Source organism: Coenobita brevimanus, chromosome 91 (genome assembly GCF_032717465.1).
Source record: "Coenobita brevimanus isolate Jiangsu-jjx chromosome 91, ASM3271746v2, whole genome shotgun sequence".
In the NCBI taxonomy this organism is placed as follows: Eukaryota; Metazoa; Arthropoda; class Malacostraca; order Decapoda; family Coenobitidae; genus Coenobita; species Coenobita brevimanus.
The window spans coordinates 8,737,380-8,759,876 of NC_137044.1; the positions used below are offsets into that span (position 1 = coordinate 8,737,380).

At 42.6% G+C, this 22,497-nt stretch overlaps 1 protein-coding gene across 4 annotated transcripts in view; it reads left to right on the forward strand.

Annotated features, from left to right (window-relative positions):
- The window catches only part of mgl (low-density lipoprotein receptor-related protein megalin), a 729,243-nt gene that overhangs the window by 569,905 nt on the left and 136,841 nt on the right, over window positions 1–22,497 (forward strand). For all 4 annotated transcript variants that reach the window (XM_080281751.1, XM_080281752.1, XM_080281753.1 and 1 more), the window contains exons 19-22: window positions 383–572; window positions 10,148–10,350; window positions 14,869–15,053; window positions 15,964–16,174. In XM_080281751.1, coding sequence (XP_080137877.1) covers window positions 383–572; window positions 10,148–10,350; window positions 14,869–15,053; window positions 15,964–16,174 — 789 coding nt within the window. The remainder of the gene's footprint in view (window positions 1–382; window positions 573–10,147; window positions 10,351–14,868; window positions 15,054–15,963; window positions 16,175–22,497) is intronic.

The following is a 22,497-nucleotide window of genomic DNA, read 5'->3' on the forward strand; positions in this document are numbered from 1 at the left end:
GTAAACAAACTCTCCCACTTTCATGCAAGATCACACGGCCCTAGGTCCCATAGATTTCTCAGGGAGTGCACTGTCTGAACAATCCCACTGTCCGAACTATCACCACCTTCCCCTACTTAAGCAACCAGCATTGTATTGTATAATCTGGTGTAATATAATTACTGTAGATATAAATATGTACAGAAAACCATACTGCATTACTCAGGAAATTGATTTATGTATGTACAGTATCTGACATGAATCAGGCTTGCATTCTCGTTTGATTGTTATCTTGAGAGAGAGATCATAAGTGCTTTGCTAATGATGTTTCTAGTCCATGGGAATGTGGGAAACATGGATTAGGATGATGGTGAAAATATTTAATATATGATTGCTTTTTCAGGGCCGGGAGTGTGTGTGTAATGATGGAGAGCAGCTTGTGAAAGGAAGTGACACTGACTGTGAAGATATTAATGAGTGTTCTCCTCCTGGCATATGCTCCCAGACTTGTACAAATAAGAAGGGATCTTATACATGCTCATGTGCAAAAGGATACATATTAGACACAGATAAGCAGACATGCAAAGCTACAAGTATGTATATTTCTATAACCATTAGTCGTTACCTTGATTTGATTTGAATCTATGAATGTGAGATTTAATATAGCATGTACAATCAAAGACACAACTATCTTCCCAGTTATGTGCAAAGAAAATTTACACCTGGCAAAATACAATGGGAACCCTGTGTCTACTAGTGCTTGCTTCAAATGGTTCAGTTTTTCCGCTATTGTTTTTGTTTTCATTTTTGAAGGCTCCAACATGCTTGCATGCGTCAGCCTTGGTCACCTAATGGTGGCTCTCCATGCTGCACGATCTATTGCAGCCTCCCTGTTCAGTCCCTTAACCTTGAGGTCACACTTAATGACCTCGTCCCACGTCCTTCACTATCTACCCCTCACAGCCCCACCCCCAACATTAACACTTCTCACCTTCTGCACCCAGTTATCATCCCCCATCCTCTCCACATGCCCATACCATCTCAATCTACCTCTCCTCATCACAACACAAATACGCTTCAATCCCATCCTACCTCTCAACTCTTCCATCGTAAAACCGACCCCTCCAGGCCTTGCACGCAGGGACTCACTGCACATCCACCTAATCATTGTCATTTCTGTACATCTAAGCCTGCAAATATCCTCCTCCTTTACTGCCCAGGTTTCACTGCCATACAGCATTACACTCCTAACACATGCTGCATACAAAGACCCCTTAGCACGTAGGGAGAGTCCTCTCAGTGTCAAGAGAGGCAACAGCTCCCTGAGCTTCTTCCAACCACTTCTCACCCTAGCAACAGAGCTAGCTCCAGCGCTTCTTCCAGCACACAACATATCTCCCAAATAACAAAACTCTTCCACATATGCAAGAGACTCACTAGCAAGTTCAATCCTTTCATGCCTGACAATCTCAACCTGCTCTCCCCGACATGCCGCACACATAAAATCAGCATTATCTTGCAGTCTAACTCTGATACCACTACATCTCTTGTGCACCCATTTATCACAAACACTACACAAGATGGAGTTACTTCCCATGCCCTTGTGGCAAACTGCACATGGCCACTCTCTCTCATCTTTGACAGTACTGCCACCAACCCTAGACATCATCACTTTTGTTTTATCTGCATTTACCCGTAAGCCCTTATGCCCCATATCATCTCTCCACTTCCTAAATCTTTCCTCTGCCTCCCTTTTGTTCTCTGCAATCAACACCAAACTTTGGGAAGGTAGTTGTGCCTTTGATTGTACAACATAATCAGCTGTAAGGTAATGTTTTAAGTCTGCTCAGCTGGAAAGGATTTTTTTAGCCCTTTCACTGCTGATAATGTCAACTGATAGCAAGCAAATCAGTGGGTCCAAACTGTTAGTAGGATCAGTCTAGTTATTGCCACCAAAAACCGCATCTTAAGTCCCAGGGAAATTTGTTGCATTTGGCATCTCATACGGGTTCCCTCGTATGCCCCTAGGCCCCACCTTAGTACATCATTACTTTTTTTTTTTTTTTTAAATGCAAGGAAGAAGGAACCAAAGGCCAGGAGCCCACAAACTGTTCCTTCCAAGAAAAAAAACAAAAACAATACAACAGAGGGCCAGATTCAAGATCCATTCATTTTGAGATGCATGGACACACTGCTTTTGAAAGACTGGAGATCATAGGAAGTAGGAAATATAGACACAGGGAGACAGTTCCAGAGTTGACCTGTTGCATAAATGAAGGACTGGGAGTAACACTTAACTCTTGTATTAGAGAGCTGGACAGAAAAGGGATGAGAGTATGTTGCTAGACGGTTGCTACATGCCTTGTGTAATGGTGGAGGGGTGTAGACAGATAGTTCAGAGGAACAGTGGCCATTGAAGTAGCGACAGAAAAGAGATAAAGATGCAACAGTGCAGCAAAGAGACAGAAGTTGAAGGAGTCAGTAAGAGGAGGAGAGTTAATGAGAGCAAAGCCATTGACTCCACCTTGTTGAGAAGAGCTGTATATGGGGAGACTCCCCATACATGAGAGCCGTACTCTACACGGGCGAATAAAACCCATGAATAAAGTCAACGACTGTGCAGGGGTAAAGAAGGTACGGAGTCGGCTTAGCACACCTAATCACTTGGAAGCTGATTTTACAAGAGATGTAATATTATCATCCCAAGATAAACCCCGAGAGAATGAAACCCCAAGTATGTATAAGGATGATGCAGGATTGAGCTGGATATTTTTAAACATTAGTGGGCACTTCTATGGATGATTCTGACAGGTTGATAAGTGTAAGAACTGAGTTTCTGATGCATTAAAAACAACAAGATTACTTTTACCCCAGTCAGAGATATGAGCCAAGTCAGACATTAGGTGTGCCATAGCCTCATCCCTTGTGTGTTGAAGTAACTGCTGAGATGGACGCTGCGGGAAGCGAATTGAAAGGTGGAGGGTTGAACCATCAGTGTATGAGTGGTTAGGGTTAGATGTACAGCTTAGAAGGTGATTGATGAATAAAAGGAAGAGAGTTGGTGATAGGACAGAGCCCTGAGGAACACCACTCTAGATAGATCTAGGAGAAGAACTGTGGCTGTCTACAACAGCAGCTATAGAATGACCAGATAGGAAGCTAGAGATGAAGGCACAGATACAAGGACTGAAACCATAAGAAACGTATGATGATGGCTTGATGCTTGCCTTGATTTATTTATTTATTTATTTTTTATGTCTCTCTTTAGGTAGTAATATCTCAGTTTGCCCCATACAGTGTGCAGGTACATATTCTTTCAAGCATTTTAATACTGAAAGGTCTACAGTAATTCTGGTAACATAATGGGTGGCTATTTTCATAGCTTCAATAGAATTAGGAAATAGTAAAAATATGTATATGTACATGATAATGAAAAATGGCATCAAAGTATGATCGCAATTACTGTATATACGATCAGGGTAAGTTCACGAGAAACTGACCAGATCTTTTAAATAAAATTGGTGATTGTATACAGAGAAATGGTGTTTCATAGGAGGTTGTAGCAATTGTATAAAAAAAAATGATGATCATATAAAAAAAACAGGTGCTAAAATGTTAAGACTTTAGCAATTGTAGAACAGCTGATTGTAAAATGAGTGATCTGTACATCTCTGTATTTTGATTTTGATTGTATAAACAACTAGAGGGGCACTCAGTGAAGCGCATCTCTCCTACAAAGGCAACGTAATTCCAGATCCAGACTCTGTAATACATTTTGGATCAGTCCCAAAAGTTTATTGACTGTTCCCAGGGACATGGACTATCTACCCCCCAAATTTGGTCCATATCTCTCTAATAGCTTTTGAGTAATCATGTTAACAGACAAACAAACTACCAAACAAACAAACAAACAGGGATGAAAACATACTCTCCTTGTTGGAGAGAAAAATGGTGATCAATATATCAGTATTGGGTGCTAGAATATTAAGACTGTAGCAGTTGTAGAACAGCTGATTGTAAAATGAGAGTGATCTGTACATCTGTTCATTACCTCTGCCAAGGAGGTTATGTTTTTGCCAGCATTGGTCTGTTTGTCTGTTAGCAGGATTACTCAAAAAGTTATAAATGGATTATGCTGAAAATTTTTGGAGGGGTAGGGTATGGCTCAAGAAACAATCCATTAGAGTTGGGTGGTAATCCAGATCATCATCCGGATCTATGAATTTTTTTTAAAGGATCGTTTACCATTGCAGGATAGTGGCAATTTCAACATTTTTGCCTCTCCGCCAAGGCGGTTATGTTTTTGTTGGTGTTGGTGGATTGTTCAGCCTTGGAGGAGGTTTGCAGTATCAGATTGCTCTTGTTTTTATTTTATCTTCTATTCTATATCATTCCAACACATCTGAGCAAATATATATAACTGAAAAACCCCGTAAAAAGAACTAACTAAAAAAGCAAATAAAGCGCCTCGGACCCGGACGGACCATACATTGACGACTAAGGAACAGACAAAGGACATTCTGAGAGTAGGAACGTGGAATGTGAGAGGAGTGAATGATGAAGTGAAAGAGAGAGAGATTGTCCAGGTGCTTGAGGATGCAAAAGTGGATATATGTGGATTGACTGAAACTAAATGGAAAGGTGAAAGGATGAGAGAATGGGAATACGGTGTAGGTATATGTGCGGGAGTCAGTGAGAATGAGAGGGCAAGAGAGGGAGTATGTCTGATGATAAGCAAGAAGTGGAAGGAGAATATAAGAGAGTATGGAACAGTGGGTGCAAGGATTGTATGGGTGAGGATGAAAGTAGGTATACAAGCATGGGCTATTGTATGTGTGTATGCTCCAACAGAGGATCGAGTGGCAAGAGTGAAAGATGAGTTTTGGGCGAGGGTAGAAGCATGTATGGACAAGTTTGAGAGGAGCGAGAGAGTGCTGTTGATTGGAGACATGAATGGCAAAGTCGGGAATGTACGAGTGGATGGAGTGGTTGGTCAGTGGGGTGTGCCAGCAGAAGTAGATGGGAATGGTAGTGCTTTGGTGGACATCTGTGCTGGTAAGGGGTTGGCAATAGCCAACACCTACTTTCGTCATAAGATGATCCACCGGTATACATGGAGAATAATGAGGAGGATGGATGGTGAACTTGTTGAACGAAAGGCAATGATAGACTACGTGTGTGTGGATGAGCGAATGAGATGACAAGTGTTGGATGCAAGGGTGTGGAGAGGGTGGGGGAATGGAGTCTCGGACCATCACTTAGTGATGGCCAAGGTAGAGCTGCAAAGAAAGTGGTTGAGGAGACGAAGGGAAAGACAGGAGGAAACAGCTCCTGTGAGAAGAGTGGAGAAATTGCAAGATAGTGAGAAGAGGACAGAGTATAAGAGCATAGTGGAAGAAAGATTGGGAAGGTATGAGCTAGAGCAGATGGAAGGGGTGGAAGACGTATGTAAGATATTCACGGAAGAGATAAGCGCAGCGTGTGAGGTGGTTTGTGGAGTGAGGAGGAGATGCAAGGGTGTGCAAGGGACAGCATGGTGGAATGATGAGGTGAAACGAGCTGTGGAACAAAAGAAGAAGGCATATGGTGAATGGTTGGCGAGTAGAGGTAGGGGAGAAGATGAGAGAGAGAAGAGAGAGGTATATGTGAGCAGGAGAAGGGAGGTTAAGAGACTGGTGAAGGAGAGTAAGAAGAAAGTGGATGAAGAGTTTGGGAGGAATCTGAGTGTGAAATGGAGGGAGAGTAAGAAATTGTTTTGGAAGGAGGTAAAGAAAGTAAGGCAGTGTGAAAGGGGAAATAGTAGGGGAGTGAAAGATAGGAATAATAGATTGTTGGTGGAGAAGAGAGAGAAATTGAGGAGATGGAAGGAGCACTTTGAGGATTTGTTGAATGTAGAGAGTGAGAGCAGTGTGAGTATAAGTGGTTGGGGAATGGCTGGGAGAAGAAGAGATGAGAGGAGGGAGGAAGAGATCAGTAGGTCGGAAGTAGTGGAAGCGATGAAGAAGATTAAGCTGGGAAAGGCCCCAGGAATTGATGGAGTGTGTGGTGAAATGCTTAGGTAAGGGGGTGAGATTGTTGTGGAGTGGATATGGAAGTTGTGTAGATTGGCTTGGGAAGAGGGAAGGGTTCCAGAGGACTGGAAATCAGGTATAATTGTTCCTCTGTACAAAGGAAAAGGTGGAGAGAGATGTATGTGGTAACCATAGGGGTATTTGCCTTCTTAGTGTGACTGGTAAAATATATGGTAGAATACTCATTGATAGGGTTAGGCATATGACAGAGGAGCTAGTTGGAGAAGAACAAGGGGGATTTAGGAAGGGAAAAGGGTGTGTAGATCAGATATTTGTTCTAAGATGTTTAGTGGAGAAGTATCTAGAGAAGGGAAGGAAAGTGTACGCTGCCTTCATGGACTTGGAGATAGCTTATGACAGAATAGATAGGAAAGGTATGTGGAAGGTATTAAGAATATATGGAGTGGAGGGGAAATTGTTGAGTGCTGTGAAGAGTATGTACGAGGGAGCTAGGGCTACGGTGCGAGTGGATGGTGAGCTGAGTGAGTTCTTTGATCTCAATGTGGGACTGAAACAGGGGTGTGTAATGTCTCCATGGCTGTTTAATATATATATGGATGGGGTCGTAAAGGAGGTACAAGGTAGGGCAGTGGATGTGGGGGTGGCCCTAATGAATGAGGGTGAGATTTGGAAGCTTCTGGTGTTGCTGTTTGCTGATGATACAGTATTGTTGAGTGAAGATGAATGGGAGTTGCAAAGTTTGGTGAATGAATTTGGGACAGTGTGTAGGAGGAGGAAGCTGAAAGTTAATGTAAACAAAAGTAAAGTTATGGTGTTTGAGAGGAATGAAGTCACAGAGTGTGCAGTGAGGTTGGATGGTGAGGATATGGAGAATGTGAGTGCATTCAAGTACTTGGGTAGTGTGATGAGTAAGGATGGAACTTTGGGGGATGAAGTACGTGAAAGGGTACAGCAGGGAAGGAAGGTTGTTGGCACACTGAAAGCAGTGATGAGAAATAGGGAGGTGAGTATGGAAGTTAAGAAGTCTCTGCATGATGGTATTGTGATCCCTACCCTGACGTATGGAAGCGAGGCGTGGACCTTGCAAGAGGGGAGCAAGTCAAGAGTGAGAGCAGTGGAAATGAGTTACTTGAGAGGAGCATGTGGAGTGACATGGAGGGACAGGTTGACGAATGAGGAAGTGAAGGAACGTTGTGGGGTAGATGTGGATGTGGTTGAAAAGATTAGGAGAAATACACTGAGGTGGTTTGGACATGTGGAGAGGATGGAGAGTGAAAGACTGACTAAGAGGGTGTATGTGGGTGAGGTGGAGGGAGGGAGAGGGAGGGGTAGACCGAGGATGAGGTGGAGGGATGGAGTTGAGAGGTATATGAGGGAGGGGGGGGGTGAGTTGGGGGGAGGGGAGTCAAATGGTGGGTGACAGAGTGACTTGGAGGCGTTTTGTCTGCGGCCACCCTTTGCGGGATTAGGGCGTCGGGCTATAGATAGATAGATAGAAAAACAATTTATCTGAATACATATGTAGCAGTCAGTCAGTTGCCGAGCTATCCATGTGAGCGGACAATGATATTGCTGTTGTTGATTTCAGGTGCTTCTGACCTCTGCCAACAAATCAAGGCCAAAAATGTCTGAATAGAAAAACTGAAAGTCATATCTCGGCTGGGGGGGTAGGGAGAGTTATATAACAAGGATCAAGGCAGTGAATGGGTTAGAGGCTGTGCTTTGAGGAAACTGTTTTTGGAAATTCAGTATGCCTAACTTCAGGACAGTATTATAGTATGAGCTTGATACTGTAAGGCAGTTCAAATTTATAATGTTGACTCACCCTGTATGGGATTATGGTGTCTGGCAATAATAGATAGGCCTAACTTAATCTTTTCTTGTGTCATAGAGGGAGAAAAAAATTGTGACATATAGATCCATTATCACTTTGTTCTGTACATCATGCAGTGTGGTCCATAATCAAGTGGTGCTGGACAGCAGTCATTACAGTAGCATACAGTACTTGAAAATGCCAGTAATTTCATTATTATATTTTGTACAAAAAAGATGCTAGCTGAAATTAAAACAAAAACACACACACACACACACACACACACACACACACACACACACACACACACACACACACACACACACACACACACACACACACACACACACACACACACACACAGACAAATGAGGACAGTAATAAAGGATAGGTTGTCTGGATGGAGAGAAGTAAAAAGTGGAGTCCCTCAAGGCTCGGTGTTGGCGCCAGTAATGTTCCTGATTTGTGTAAATGATATGGTAGATGGAGCGAACAGTTATGCAAGTCTGTCTGCTGATGATGTAAAGATCTCGAGGAAGGTAGAGGTTGAGGAGGATTGTAAAATGCTGCAGGAAGATCTGAATAGGATACATGATTGGAGCCAGATGTGGGAAATGAAATTTAACGTAAAGAAATGTATAATATTGGAAATGGGTAAAAGTACCTGGAGGCCATCACTTAATTATTTGTTTGGTAATGAATTAATCACAAAAACAAGAGAAGAGAAAGATTTGGGAGTGCTGGTCCAAGATAGTTTGTCACCTGAAAAACATATTACTGTAACAAGATAGTTAGAGAGACGTATAAACTCTTGAATAACATAAGAGTAGCTTTTCATTATATGGATGAGATGATAAAAAAATTGATAGTGGCCATGATCCGCCCCAGGTTAGAATATGCAGCGGTAGTGTGGTCCCCACACAAAAAGAAAGATATAAACAAGATCGAGAGAATACAAAGAACAGCAACCAAGATGGTCCCCAGTCTGGCAGATCTGTCATACAGAGAGAGGCTGGAAAAGCTGGATTTGCCTTCCCTAGAGGAAAGGAGAAAGAGGGGAAACATGATTGCAGTGTTCAGGACCATGATAGGAGTAGATAAAATTGACCGAGAAGATCTGTTTCGTTTTCGTTATCGTTTCGTTTTCATTTTTAAAGGCTCCAACATGCTTGCATGCATCGGCCTTGGTCACCTAATGGCGGCTTTCCATGCTGCATGATCCATTGCAGCCTCCTTGTTCAGTCCCTTAACCCTGAGGTCACACTTAATGACCTCGTCCAATGTCTTTCTCGGTATACCCCTCATAACCCCACCCCCAATATTAACACTTCTCACCTTCCTCACCCAATTTGTTTGTATGGGATAAGAGAGCAACAAGAGGACACAGAATGAAATTGAAGAAATCAAGCTTCTTGAAGGATATCAAGAAATATAGTTTTCCTTACAGAAGTATAGACCTGTGGAATAGCCTGGACAAAGAGATCGTCCAGTCTAAAAACTTAAACGAGTTTAAAGCTAAATTTGACTTACTGAGAAACAGCAACGGGAACCCATGAGCATAGCATATCTCGTGCATATCACAAGGTAAATACATAAATATTTGGAACGACTTAGAAAAAGAGGTGGTGGAGGCGAAAAACATTCATGTGTGTAAAAGTAGACTAGATAAATGTGGATATGGAGACAGGACAACACGAGCATTGCTCAATTCTTGTATACTACAAATAGGTAAATACAAATAGGTAAATACACACACACACACACACACACACACACACACACACACACACACACACACACATACTTACACAATACTGCTCGCTGGTGCAGTGGTAACGTTCTCGCTTGCCAACTGGTGGACGGGAGTTTGCGCCTCGCTCAGGTTGCGAAAAGTTTCACTGACGAAGTGGGTGGTTACTGTCCCCCTTGAGCAAGGGGACGGGTGTGTGCATGTGTGATGGTCAGAGCCTTGCCCTTAGATTGGACTATATGAGCTCTCAGTTCCCTTCCGAGAGGATAAAAGCTGACGATCACAACCATCAAGTGATCCTGACCGACCCGGTGAATTACAAAAGGGGCCCAGAGGGCCACAGTTAACCCTGGGGGCACCCCGAGGGGTCCTGGGGGGCCCTGGGGGTTCTCTAGGAACCTTGGAGATACACACACACACACACACACACACACACACACACACACACACACACACACACACACACATCATAACGTACCTCATATAGTTGATTCTAATCTTGCAGAATCTGACAGTTCACTTTGTTGTCCATTTTTGTCATTGCTTCCTTTACCATCTATTGATCTCTTGCAGATCACTCTGAGGCCTTCCTTGTCATCAGTAACCGCCGGAGCATCTTGATTGCTGATTTAAACCAGCGTAGTTTAGAAAGGGTGCCAGTGCTTGTGGAAAATGTTGTTGCCACAGCTTCTGACATGAAGAATGGCACACTATTCTGGTCAGACATGAAGGTCAAGCAGATTGCCAAGCTAGAAAAGGGAGGTCAACCTGAAGTGGTAAGCAGTATGTTAATTTGTGTGTGTGTGTGTGTGTGTGTGTGTGTGTGTGTGTGTGTGTGTGTGTGTGTGTGTGTGTGTATTAGCTGCAAGAGGCTTACATGGAGTTTTAGTACCCTTTTCAACACATGGGTGTGAGACTTTGTTGTGTCATAAAAAAGTGAAGGCAGAAGTACGAGTAGTGAAAAATGGGGTTGTTGACGAATGTATGTGGAGTGCAAAGAGTGGATGGGAGAAGGCATAATGTGTTTTGTGGAAGATGTGTAATAAAGAAGTGTGTGTGGGCACTGGAGTTGAAGAAGGTGTGCTTAGATGGTATGGTCATGTGGAGTGGATGGATGTAAACAGAGTGGTGAAGGGTTTATCTGAGCAGACTTGATGGGGTGAGAAGGCAAGGTAGCCTAAGAAAAAGGTAGACAAATATGATAAATGAGAATGTGAGTAGGTGAGTTGTGGAGGTTGATGAAGTAGAACTGACAGTGGATTGAGATAGTAGAAAGAATTTTGTACAGAGGAGTGCATGACAAGGGCCTGGCACACCCGTTTTACCCAGCGATGTGATAGTCATCAGACTGACTCTAGCAAGTTGGTACATAATATAAAGCACATAAGTGTGGATGTTTATGCCTGTGTGATGGATTTTGAGGCTTGAAAGTTTAGTGATTGAGACAGTGGCCCTTTAATTGAGCAGGGATTTTTTCATTTTATTTCTCGTTTCATCAGGTTTTTCCTTCCTTTTTAGACCCTAACGTATATCATTCTTTTGTAGGAAAAAAGGTTAGAATGATGATGATCATGATGAAACAGTGTTTGTGTTGTACAGGTGCTGTATACATGTATCCATTCATCAGTGATGCTCACTTTCATTGATTACAGTATTTATATTAAGCACCTACAGCCTGAGGATGTCGCTTTGTTTTATTCTTATTAATATCAGATAATTTAGTTCAGCTTAGCAGAGAGGAGCTATCTCCCATCTTTAGGCGATTAGAAGCCATTCTCAGTAATCCTGTCAGCCTGAGAACATTATTGCAATTTTCATTCTGGCTATTGTCAGGTCATTTTTATTAAGAACAGGAAATGGATCTTTAGTGGAAAAGTTTCTAGAGAAGGGAAAGAAGGTGTATGCGGCTTTCATGGATTTGGAGAAAGCATATGACAGGGTGGATAGACAAGGATTGTGGAAAGTGTTAAGAATATATGGAGTAGATGGGAAGTTGTTGAATGGTGTGCAGAGTATATACGATGGTGCGAAGGCTGCAGCGAGTGTGGATGGTGAACTAAGTGAATTTTTCTCTTTGAAAGTTGGGTTGAAACAGGGATGTGTCATGTCTCCATGGTTGTTCAATCTGTACATGGATGGGGTAATAAAAGAGGTACAAGGTAGGGTAGTGGATGTTGGAGTGGCCCTGGTGAGAGAGGATAGTGTTTGGAAACTCCCTGTACTGTTGTTTGCAGATGATACTGTGTTGTTGAGTGAAGACGAAGGGAAGCTGCAAGGCTTGGTGGATGAGTTTGGGAAAGTGTGTAAGAAACGGAATCTAAAGGTGAATGTAGGGAAGAGTAAAGTGATGGTCTTTGAGAGAGGTGAAGTCAGTGAATGTATAGCAAGATTGGATGGTGAGGAATTGGAAAATGTGAGTACGTTTAAGTACTTGGGTAGTGTGATGAGTAAGGATGGAAGTTTGGAGGGTGAAGTGCTTGAAAGGGTACAGCAGGGAAGAAAGGTTGCTGGTTCTTTGAAAGCAGTGATAAGAAACAGGGAAGTGAGCATGGAAGTGAAAAAGTTACTACATGACAGTATTGTGATACTAACTCTAACGTATGGAAGTGAAGCTTGGACGTTGTTGGAAGGACACAAGTCAAGAGTGAGAGCAGTGGAAATGAGTTATTTAAGAGGAGCCTGTGCAGTCACATGGAGAGACAGGCTGACGAATGAGGATATAAAGGAGCGTTGTGGTGTGGATGTGGATGTGATAGGAAGCGTTATGAGGAACACACTGAGGTGGTTTGGCCATGTGGAGAGGATGGAGGGTGAAAGACTGACGAAGAGAGTGTATGTGAGTGAGGTGGAGGGGGGAAGAGGGAGGGGGAGGCCGAGGATGAGATGGAAGGATGGGGTGGAGAGGTATATGAGAGATGGGAGTGTGAGTTGGGAGCAGGGCAGTGAAATGGCTGGGGACAGAGCGACTTGGAGGCGATTTGTTTGTGGCCACCCCAAACGGGATTGAGGCGTCTGGCAATAGATAGATAGATAGATAGAAATGGATCCCTAGGCTGTAGTCATTAAGGATGTTTTTTTTTAGCATCCTCATGATGAGAAAATGGAAGACTGAATGCATTTAAGTACTTGGGTAGTGTGATGAGTAAGGATGGAAGTTTGGAGGGTGAAGTGCCTGAAAGGTTACAGCAAGGAAGAAAGGTTGCTGGTTCTTTGAAAGCAGTGATATGAAACAGGGAAATGAGTATGGAAGTAAAAAAGTCGTGGCATGACAGTATTGTGATACCAACTCTAACGTATGGAAGTGAAGCTTGGACCTTGTTGGAAACACACAAGTCAAGAATGAGAGTGGTGGAAATTAGTTATTTAAGAGAAGCATGTAGAGTTATATGGAGAGACAGGCTGACAAATGAGGAAGTGAAGAAGCATCGTGGTGTGGATGTGGATGTGATAGAAAGCATTAGGAGAAATACGTTGAAGTGGTTTGGTCATGTGGAGAGGATGGAGAGTGAGAGACTAACGAGGGGAGTGTATGCGAGTGAGATAGAGGAGGGGAGAGGGAGGGGGAGGCTAAGGATGAGATGGAGGGATGGAGTTGTGAGGTATATGAGAGAGGGGGGGTGTAAGCTGGGAGCAGGGCAGTGAAAAGGCAGGGGACTAGGTGACATGGAGGTGATTTGTTTGTGGCCACCCCTTACAAGATTAAGGGGTCTGGCAATAGATAGATAGATAGACAGTATGCTTATTTATAAGCAGTCATTAGGACAAGTGAACCCCTTACTTTAGGAAGAAAATCTTTTAGTTTTTCATACCTCACTTACATAATTCAGCTCATTTATGTGGTGAACACTTGACTATTTTGAAACTCACGTACACTTGATCAAAAGTGTTGCTAATTGTTGTTGCATTTTACCACCAGACTCCTTTTTTACTCTATTATTGAACCCTTTCGTGAGTGGGAGAACTCTAGTATTCAGTTCCAGCTAATGCCATATGATGTAAAAGTTAGGAATTCAGTTCCTTTATATCATAATAATGCAGTATTTGTTTTTGTAACAGATTCACATGTATATAAGTGCTGTCACCTGTGACTGATTGATTGGAACCCAATGTTCTTTTTGTGCAGTGGTGGGTGGAGACACACCATCATCCACTTATTTCATGTAATGCTAGTTGCAGGTACATTTACACTGTGGTAAGTCAAATAATTTCCTGTAACCTACAAAGCCATTTATGACAATGGATGGTAACCACAATAGAAATAGTAGTTGCAACTCTAGACATAATGTATCTGAATGTGAACCCAGTGGACTGCAGGCTAAAGTTGCCCTTTTCCTGCAGTCTGCCACCTCATCATTGGTAGAAAGGAGGGAGTTGAGGGACACTTGTATAGCTGGGCAGTCAGGTTGCATGATTTTATCAGTATCACCATGTGAAGGCATCCATCACCAGCACCAGTGGTAATCATATACAATAGTCAACAACCGTATACTGTCCTTAACCCTTTCACATTGGGTGGCACGTCGACATACCACTAAGGAAATGTTTGTAGCCATCAGGTGGCATATATACATGTTCTGGACTTTTTTATATTTGCGCACCAGCACTGGGGTCCAATAGTCATTCAGTATCAGGAGTTGGCAAGACTGAGGAGTTGCCACCGAGGGAGGACTATTTTATTGTCTATTATTTTCATCACGTATGAGAAGTATGTTGAGGCATGTGATACAAGATGTTTTGCTGCTGTGGCAGCTTACAGTACTTGCATCTGATGGAAGTGATGTCTGATGACTCAGATTATGTTGTCGGATGAAAGTGAGAGTGAAAATGAAAGTGCTATAATAAAAGAAAAAAAAAAAGAACAGCTCTGAGTTTTATCATTATATCAAATTGCATATGTCTGGCAGAGGAGGAGCTCCAACACCACGGGTTTTGACAGCTTACCACACAGGTAATTGTTATTTTTTTTTACATTATGTTAGACATCATTTTACTCAGGAAATTATGGTCTATTTTTTGATGTGGAATATTTTATCAAAACAATGATCTTTATATATTTCAAAACCCCTGTGTGTGGGACATCCAGAAAAAAAAAAAAATGAAGTGAAAGTGTTAAAGTTTAAATCTAAGGGGTAGATGGGGCTTCTTTCCTGTCATGGTGCTCGGAGGAAAGCAGCAAATCATTTTTGCCTTGAATGTGTGGACTGAGGAACCTGACCCTGGGCTTCTATGCTTTGTTTGGAGCAATAAGTAATTAGATGATGGATGATTGGAGCTTTTTTTTTTTTTTTTCCCAGCTTGTTGGAAGTGGACTGGACCTTGTGGAAGGATTGGCCTATGACTGGATAACTGGTAACTTGTACTGGGTTGACTCTCGCCTCAATGCAATGGAAGTTTCTCGTAGAGATGGCACAGGTCGCATGATCTTGCTCAATAAAAACATTTCACAGCCAAGAGGGCTCTCCCTTGATCCATTTGAAGGGTGAGTTCTATAGATTTATATGTTGAAATTTTTAAAGAATAATGCAAGGTAATTTATATTATTTTATGGTTTTGTATCATCCATTTTCATCAGTAATAGGGACAAGGAAGCGTAATAGTGAGTAGCTCATCCACAGACTCTTTGCTTATGCCCTTGTAACTCTCAGCTCTACCCCATGGGCAAAATAACATTTTTTTTTTCCCTGCTGTTTAACATGCATGAGATACAGATTAATCTGTTAACTGCCATGTTAAAATAGGTGGCAAACTTTACCATGTTTCTTCATATGTGTTTAATCTATCCATTTCAACCCTTCGTCATTTCTTTTGCCTCTTCAGAGTCGAAGCTTCCTCTCACACATTCACTTACAACCTCTAACCATCTTACTAACAAGAACTGTACCCCTTTTTTTAATTTGATAATCAAAGCATATCTTCTTCACAGGAATCAAAATATTTGAAGATGAATGGGTGTTGATACTGTATTCACTATAAGATGAAGTTCAGAGTATTCCATGCTTGAATAATAAGTGAATGGATTTATGGCCCATCATAATTGGTACTGTACTAAGTTTTGCTTATGCTTTACCTTTTCATGTTTTTGGATGTTTCCAACCTCCCTGAATAAATGAAAAATTGGGTTAAAGTGGTGAAAGTTACAATTTTTATAATCCTGCACAGTACAGTAATTCCTTAAATAAGTTGCTGTTGTGTTTCAAATATCACAACTTTTTCCAAACAGCTGATACTGTAAACTGGGCAAAATCGACATACCAGCTCTAGGCTGCAACTGAGGTTTATAGACAATTTTTATGAATTTACTATCCACTTAGTAGCAATAAAAAGCAAAACAAAAGTGACATACTGAGATCAGGCTGTATTTCATCTGAATTACTTTAATGCACTTCCAGGTCCCGTTGGCTCTTCTGGACTGACTGGGGTGAAAATCCTCGCATTGAGCGTGTCAGTATGAGTGGACAAAACAGATCCATTATTATCAGCACAAAAATCTTCTGGCCCAATGGTCTGACAGTAGATATACCAAATAAAAGGATATACTTTGCTGACTCTAAGCTTGATTATATAGATTTTTGCAACTATGATGGCAGTGGAAGACAGCAGGTAAGTCCATACATCACCTTTTTTTGTGTGTGTGTAAGTGTGTGAGTGTGTGAGGCATGAGATATTACTCAGCTGCGAATCAGATATAGGACTTGATGGTCCTTTTGTATAATCAGTGTACCATAAATGTATTTTCAGTCATATATTTGTACTATTTTCAACTGCTTTATAACATATAATATATATATATATATATATCTATCTATCTATCTATAGCCCGACGCCCTAATCCCGCAAAGGGTGCCCGCAGACAAAACGCCTCCAAGTCGCTGTGTCACTCACCATTTGACTACTCTCCCCCCAATGCACTCCCCCCCTCCCTCATGTATACAGTATATATATATATATATATACAGTAACTTCACAAATAATGCTAGGGTTATGTTCCTCGAGAGGTCGCGTTATTTAAAAACGCGTTATTTAAACATAATTTTCCCATGAGAAACAATGGTTTTATTGGGGGTTCCGTTCCTGGACTCTGAGAAAGTTTACCCAATTGGGAAGTAATGCTACTCAAAACTTAAAAGCAACAATATTAATTTGAAAGAAAATCCATGTAAAAAACAAAAACAGTATACTGTATTTGGGGAGAACTAAACAACATTTGAGCCCTAGCTGGGCTGAAGTGTTGTTTACTTCTCCCCAAATACATACAGTACTGTTTTCGTTTTTTACGCGGATTTTCTTTCAATTTTGTATCTTTCACGGCATTGTGAAAGTTCCTTAACATTATTAATGCATTAGTAGGTCACAGAAACAATACAGTAAAAGCAACATTTTCGTTACGGTAAGTAGGTCACAAACAATAACAACACAGCATCACCCCCTGGGAGTAGGGGGGTTTTCAAGAATACTCCCCCAGTATCCCTGCTTGTCGTAAAAGGCGACTAAAAGGGTTGGCGGAAGGTTAGTGCCCCTCCCCAGAAAACAACTAACTAAAAAAACAAACAAGAAGCCTCGGACAAGGACTGACCAAACGATGATGACCAAGGACCGGACAAAGGACTTGGTAATGAGTACATGGAATGTAAGAGGAGCGAATGATGAGGTGAAAGAGAGAGAGATTGTCCAGGTGCTTGAGGGTGCGAAAGTGGATGTATGTGGAATAACTGAAACAAAATGGAGAGGAGAAAGTGTGAGAGAATGGGAGTATGGATGGGGTATATGTGCAGGAGTAGGTGAGAATGAGAGGGCAAAGGAAGGAGTATGTATAGTTGTGAGTAAAAGATGGAAGAAGAGCATAAGACAGTATGGATCAGTTGGGTCAAGGATTGTGTGGGTAAAGTTGAAAGTTGGAATACAAATGTGGGCGATTGTGTGTGTGTATGCGCCAACGCAAGATCATGCTAGAAGAGTGAGAGAAGAGCTCTGGACAAATGTGGAAGTGTGCATGGAAAAGTTTGGAAGGAATGAGAGAGTGTTTTTGATTGGTGATATGAATGGTAAAGTTGGTAATGTGAAGGTGGATGGAATAGTTGGGGGAGTGGGGTGTGCCTGCTGAGATAGATGAGAATGGGAGTGCGTTAGTGGACATTTGTGCTGGGAGGGGGTTGGTGATAGCCAATACCCTCTTCAGGCATAAAATGATCCACAGGTATACATGGCGAGTGATGAGAAGGGTGGGTGGTGAACTGAATGAAAGGAAGGCAATGATTGATTATGTGTGTGTGGATGAAAGGATGCGAAGATGTGTAAAGGATGCAAGAGTGTATAGAGGTTGGGGGAGTGGGCTTTCTGACCACTACTTGGTGGTGGCCAGAATTAGGATGCAAGTAAGATGGAGAAATAGAAGAAGGGAAAGACGAGAGGAAGGAGTAGTTGCAAGGAGAGTGGAAAGGTTACAAGAGGATGAGAAAAAGGCAGAGTATAAGAGAGAAGTGGAGGAACGATTGGGCAAATATGAATTGGAGCAGATGGGAGACGTGGAAGGTGTGTGTAAGATATTTACAGAAGAAATATGTGCAGCATGTGATGTGGTGTGTGGAAGGAAGAGAAGACGGAGGGGGGTGCAAGGAACAGCGTGGTGGACTGAAGAGGTGAAACAGGCTGTGACACAAAAGAAGAAAGCATACAATGAATGGATGAGAAATAGGGGCGTGGAAGAGGTTGAGAGGCGGAAGAGAGAGTTATATGTGGAAAGAAAGAGAGAGGTGAAAAGTTTAGTAAGAGAGAGTAAGAAGAGAGTGGATGAGGAATTTGGAAGGAATTTGAGTGTAAAGTGGAGGGACTGTAAGAAAATGTTCTGGAGAGAAGTGAAAAGAGTAAGACAGGGTGGAAGTGAAGTTAGCAGGGGAGTGAAAGATAAAAATGGTAGATTACTAGTGGAGAAGGGAGAAAAAGTGAGCAGATGGAGAGAACACTTTAAGGAATTGTTGAACGTAGAGGATGGAAGTAATGCGAGTATAAGTGGCTGGGGAATGGCTGGGAGAAGGAGGGAGGTGAGAAGACAAGAAGAAATCAGTAGGATAGAAGTTGTGGAAGCAATGAAGAAAGTTAAATCGGGGAAAGCCCCAGGAATTGATGGAGTGTGTGGTGAAATGCTGAAGCATGGGGGAGAGATAGTAGTAGAATGGATGTGGAAGATGTGCAGATTGGCCTGGGAGGAAGGTAGAGTCCCGGAGGATTGGAAGTCAGGTACAATTATTCCCTTGTACAAAGGAAAAGGGGAAAAAGAAGTGTGTGGTAATCATAGGGGCATTTGTCTTCTTAGTATAATAGGAAAAGTGTATGGCAGGATACTTATTGACAGTGTTAGAGAAAGAACAGAGAAATTAGTTGGAGAAGAACAGGGAGGCTTTAGGAAGGGAAGAGGTTGTGTAGATCAGATATTCATTCTTAGATCTTTAGTGGAAAAGTTTCTAGAGAAGGGAAAGAAGTTGTATGCGGCTTTCATGGATTTGGAGAAAGCATATGACAGGGTGGATAGACAAGGATTGTGGAAAGTGTTAAGAATATATGGAGTAGATGGGAAGTTGTTGAATGCTGTGAAGAGTATGTACGATGGTGCGAATGCTGCAGTGCATGTGGATGGTGAACTAAGTGAATTTTTCTCTTTGAAAGTTGGTTTGAAACAGGGATGTGTCATGTCTCCATGGTTGTTCAATCTGTACATGGATGGGGTAATAAAAGAGGTACAAGGTAGGGTAGTGGATGTTGGAGTGGCCCTGGTGAGAGAGGATAGTGTTTGGAAACTCCCTGTACTGTTGTTTGCAGATGATACTGTGTTGTTGAGTGAAGACGAAGGGGAGCTGCAAGGCTTGGTGGATGAGTTTGAGAGAGTGTGTAAGAAACGGAACCTAAAGGTGAATGTAGGGAAGAGTAAAGTGATGGTCTTTGAGAGAGGTGAAGTTAGTGAATGTACAGTGAGGTTGGATGGTGAGGAATTGGAAAATGTGAGTACGTTTAAGTATTTGGGTAGTGTGATGAGTAAGGGAGGGGGAGGCCGAGGATGAGATGGAGAGATGGGGTGGAGAGGTATATGAGAGAGGGGGGTGTGAGTTGGGAGCAGGGGAGTGAAATGGCGGGGGACAGGGCGACTTGGAGGCGATTTGTTTGTGGCCACCCCAAACGGGATTGAGGCATCTGACAATAGATAGATAGATAGATAGATAGATGAGTAAGGATGGAGGTTTGGAGGGTGAAGTGCTTGAAAGGGTACAGCAGGGAAGAAAGGTTGCTGGTTCTTTGAAAGCAGTGATAAGAAACAGGGAAGTGAGCATGGAAGTGAAAAAGTTACTACATGACAGTATTGTGATACCAACTCTAACGTACGGAAGTGAAGCTTGGACATTGTTGGAAGGATACAAGTCAAGAGCGAGAGCAGTGGAAATGAGTTATTTAAGAGGAGCCTGTGGAGTCACGTGGAGACAGGCTGACGAATGAGGATATAAAGGAGCATTGTGGTGTGGATGTGGATGTGATAGGAAGCATTATGAGGAACACACTGAGGTGGTTTGGCCATGTGGAGAGGATGGAGGGTGAAAGACTGACGAAGAGAGTGTATGTGAGTGAGGTGGAGGGGGGAAGAGGGAGGGGGAGGCCGAGGATGAGATGGAGGGATGAGGTGGAGAGGTATATGAGAGAGGGGGGGGTGAGTTGGGAGCAGGGCAGTGAAATGGCGGGGGACAGGGCGACTTGGAGGCGATTTGTTTGTGGCCACCCCAAACGGGATTGAGGCATCTGGCAATAGATAGATAGATCACTTCATCTACGCATCACTCGTCGTCTGCTGCTGTCCCTCCTCACCCTTCTCCCTCACCTCCAGCCTTCCCCCATCTCCAGCCTTCCCCCACCTCCTGCCGCTGCCCCTCCTCGCTCTGCTGTCCTGATATGTAAAGACTTAATTTACCATAATGAAACAGATACAATATATATATATATATATATACACACACACACACACATACACACACACACACACACACACACACACACATAGGCAGACTCTGAGATACGATACCCCTAGATGTGATACCTCGGCATAGCAATGACGGTAGACATACTACCCTACCCCACCGAATGATGGCCAAACCCCAGTATAACGTTTTTTTTATTTTTTTTTTTTACTGATTTTGATGATATTTTAGGCTTAAATTTTGTGATTAGGTTGATATATAAACTGCTTTTAGACTTCTACAGGTATTAATGTGTTTTAGGTATAGATGGGGTGAACATTGTCATTTTGGAGACAGTTTACTAAAGTTTGATTTTTTTCCAAACTTATTTTTGATGATATTCAGATATTGTTTTTGGGTTTAGGTGAGTTATAAACTGCTTTCAGGCATAGTTTAGCATGTTTTAAAGCTATTTGGGGGTTTAGGTTAGCTAGAAACTTGTTTTTGGACTCATTTGAGTGGGTCTAGGACTTGGTTGGGGGGGAAACCCAAGGCTCAAAAACGCATCCCTATACTTTACATGTTAAATCTACCCCAAGATACGATACCCTGCCTAGCAGTGGGTTTTTACTTAACCAATTGCATCGTTAAACCGGGGAATGCCTGAATATATATACCGTATATACAGTACCCTCGCGTCCAACACGGTAATATTGTCATGCATGGGTCACGTGTTGGACCAAAAACGTGTTGGACTAACAACAGAGCTTATGGGGAAAAATGAATTATGTCAGCAAGCCTAGGAAAAGTCACCCTAAATACCTACCATATACCTATACATATATTGGTACTGTTGTAATTATAATAAATGGTACTGTGCTATGAATGATAACTAACCTTTTAGGATAGTGTTGGTGGGCTTGCTGGGAATGGAAGGTGGTATCCAAAGCTGTAGGTAGTCCTACTGAGTCCCCGGAGGATGGCTGCTGGCGTCACTAGCGGGTAATGGCTGTTGCTTCTCCTCAACCTCCCTCATAAATCCTTCGAAATCACACTTAGAATCACTGTCTTCGTCCACAGCCATGGAAGGTCCTGCTTCTGCCTGTCCTAGCACTCTGTAATCCACGGCAAACGGCATGCTTCTCACACTGTTACCAGAGCCCCGTCTCGTGACTGTGGAAAGTGATCGCTGTCGCTGACTCGGTAGAGAATAAGGAGAAGCAACTTTGTTTATAAACTGGTACACACGCCAATGAGAAGGGTTTCAAAACAATTGATATTTATTCTAAAATATTAATATGTATTCAGTGTCAGGCTAAATGTTCAATGCTGTAGTACGATACATTCTCTGTCGAGTTGCCTGGGTTTTGGTCACACTGTTTTGCCCGTCGTATCCTCGGCAGGAATCCATCCAGCAGAATTCTAAATGCCCGTGGTATCGTCGGCAATTTTACCACGTTACCGTTCCGATTTACCATCGTATCCTCGGCAAACCTGGTATGAAGTGCCGTGTGATAGCCTTCGGCTGCCAGGATCTTGTCTTGGTTTTTTATTATAGCCCTCACATTGGCTTCATTCATGTCGTAGACCTTGGCAATGTCAACTCTCCTCTCCCCTTTCTTCTTCCTCTCGATGCTTTCTAGCTTGGTGGCCTGAGGGAGGTGCTGACGCTTCTTGGGGTTCTCAGAAGGCTTCCTAGGCATCGTGAGCAGGGTAAAATGCAGTAACAAGGGCAGAAATTCAGCAAGAAAAAAGCACCTTCCAATGCAATTATGCGACTGAGTGGCGCTGTGGCGAGAGAAATTTAAACAAAACATCATGTGACACCAGCAGCGCTTTTAATTGGGCGGCATCACGATCACGTCACGATAGCGGGCGGGGAAGGCTACTTGATCAGAAGTTTTCATTGGCTATCATCATCATGGGAATGTCCAGTATGACCGTGTTGGACCGGGGGTGATTGTGCTAGAGTTGAACTCTGCGGATTTC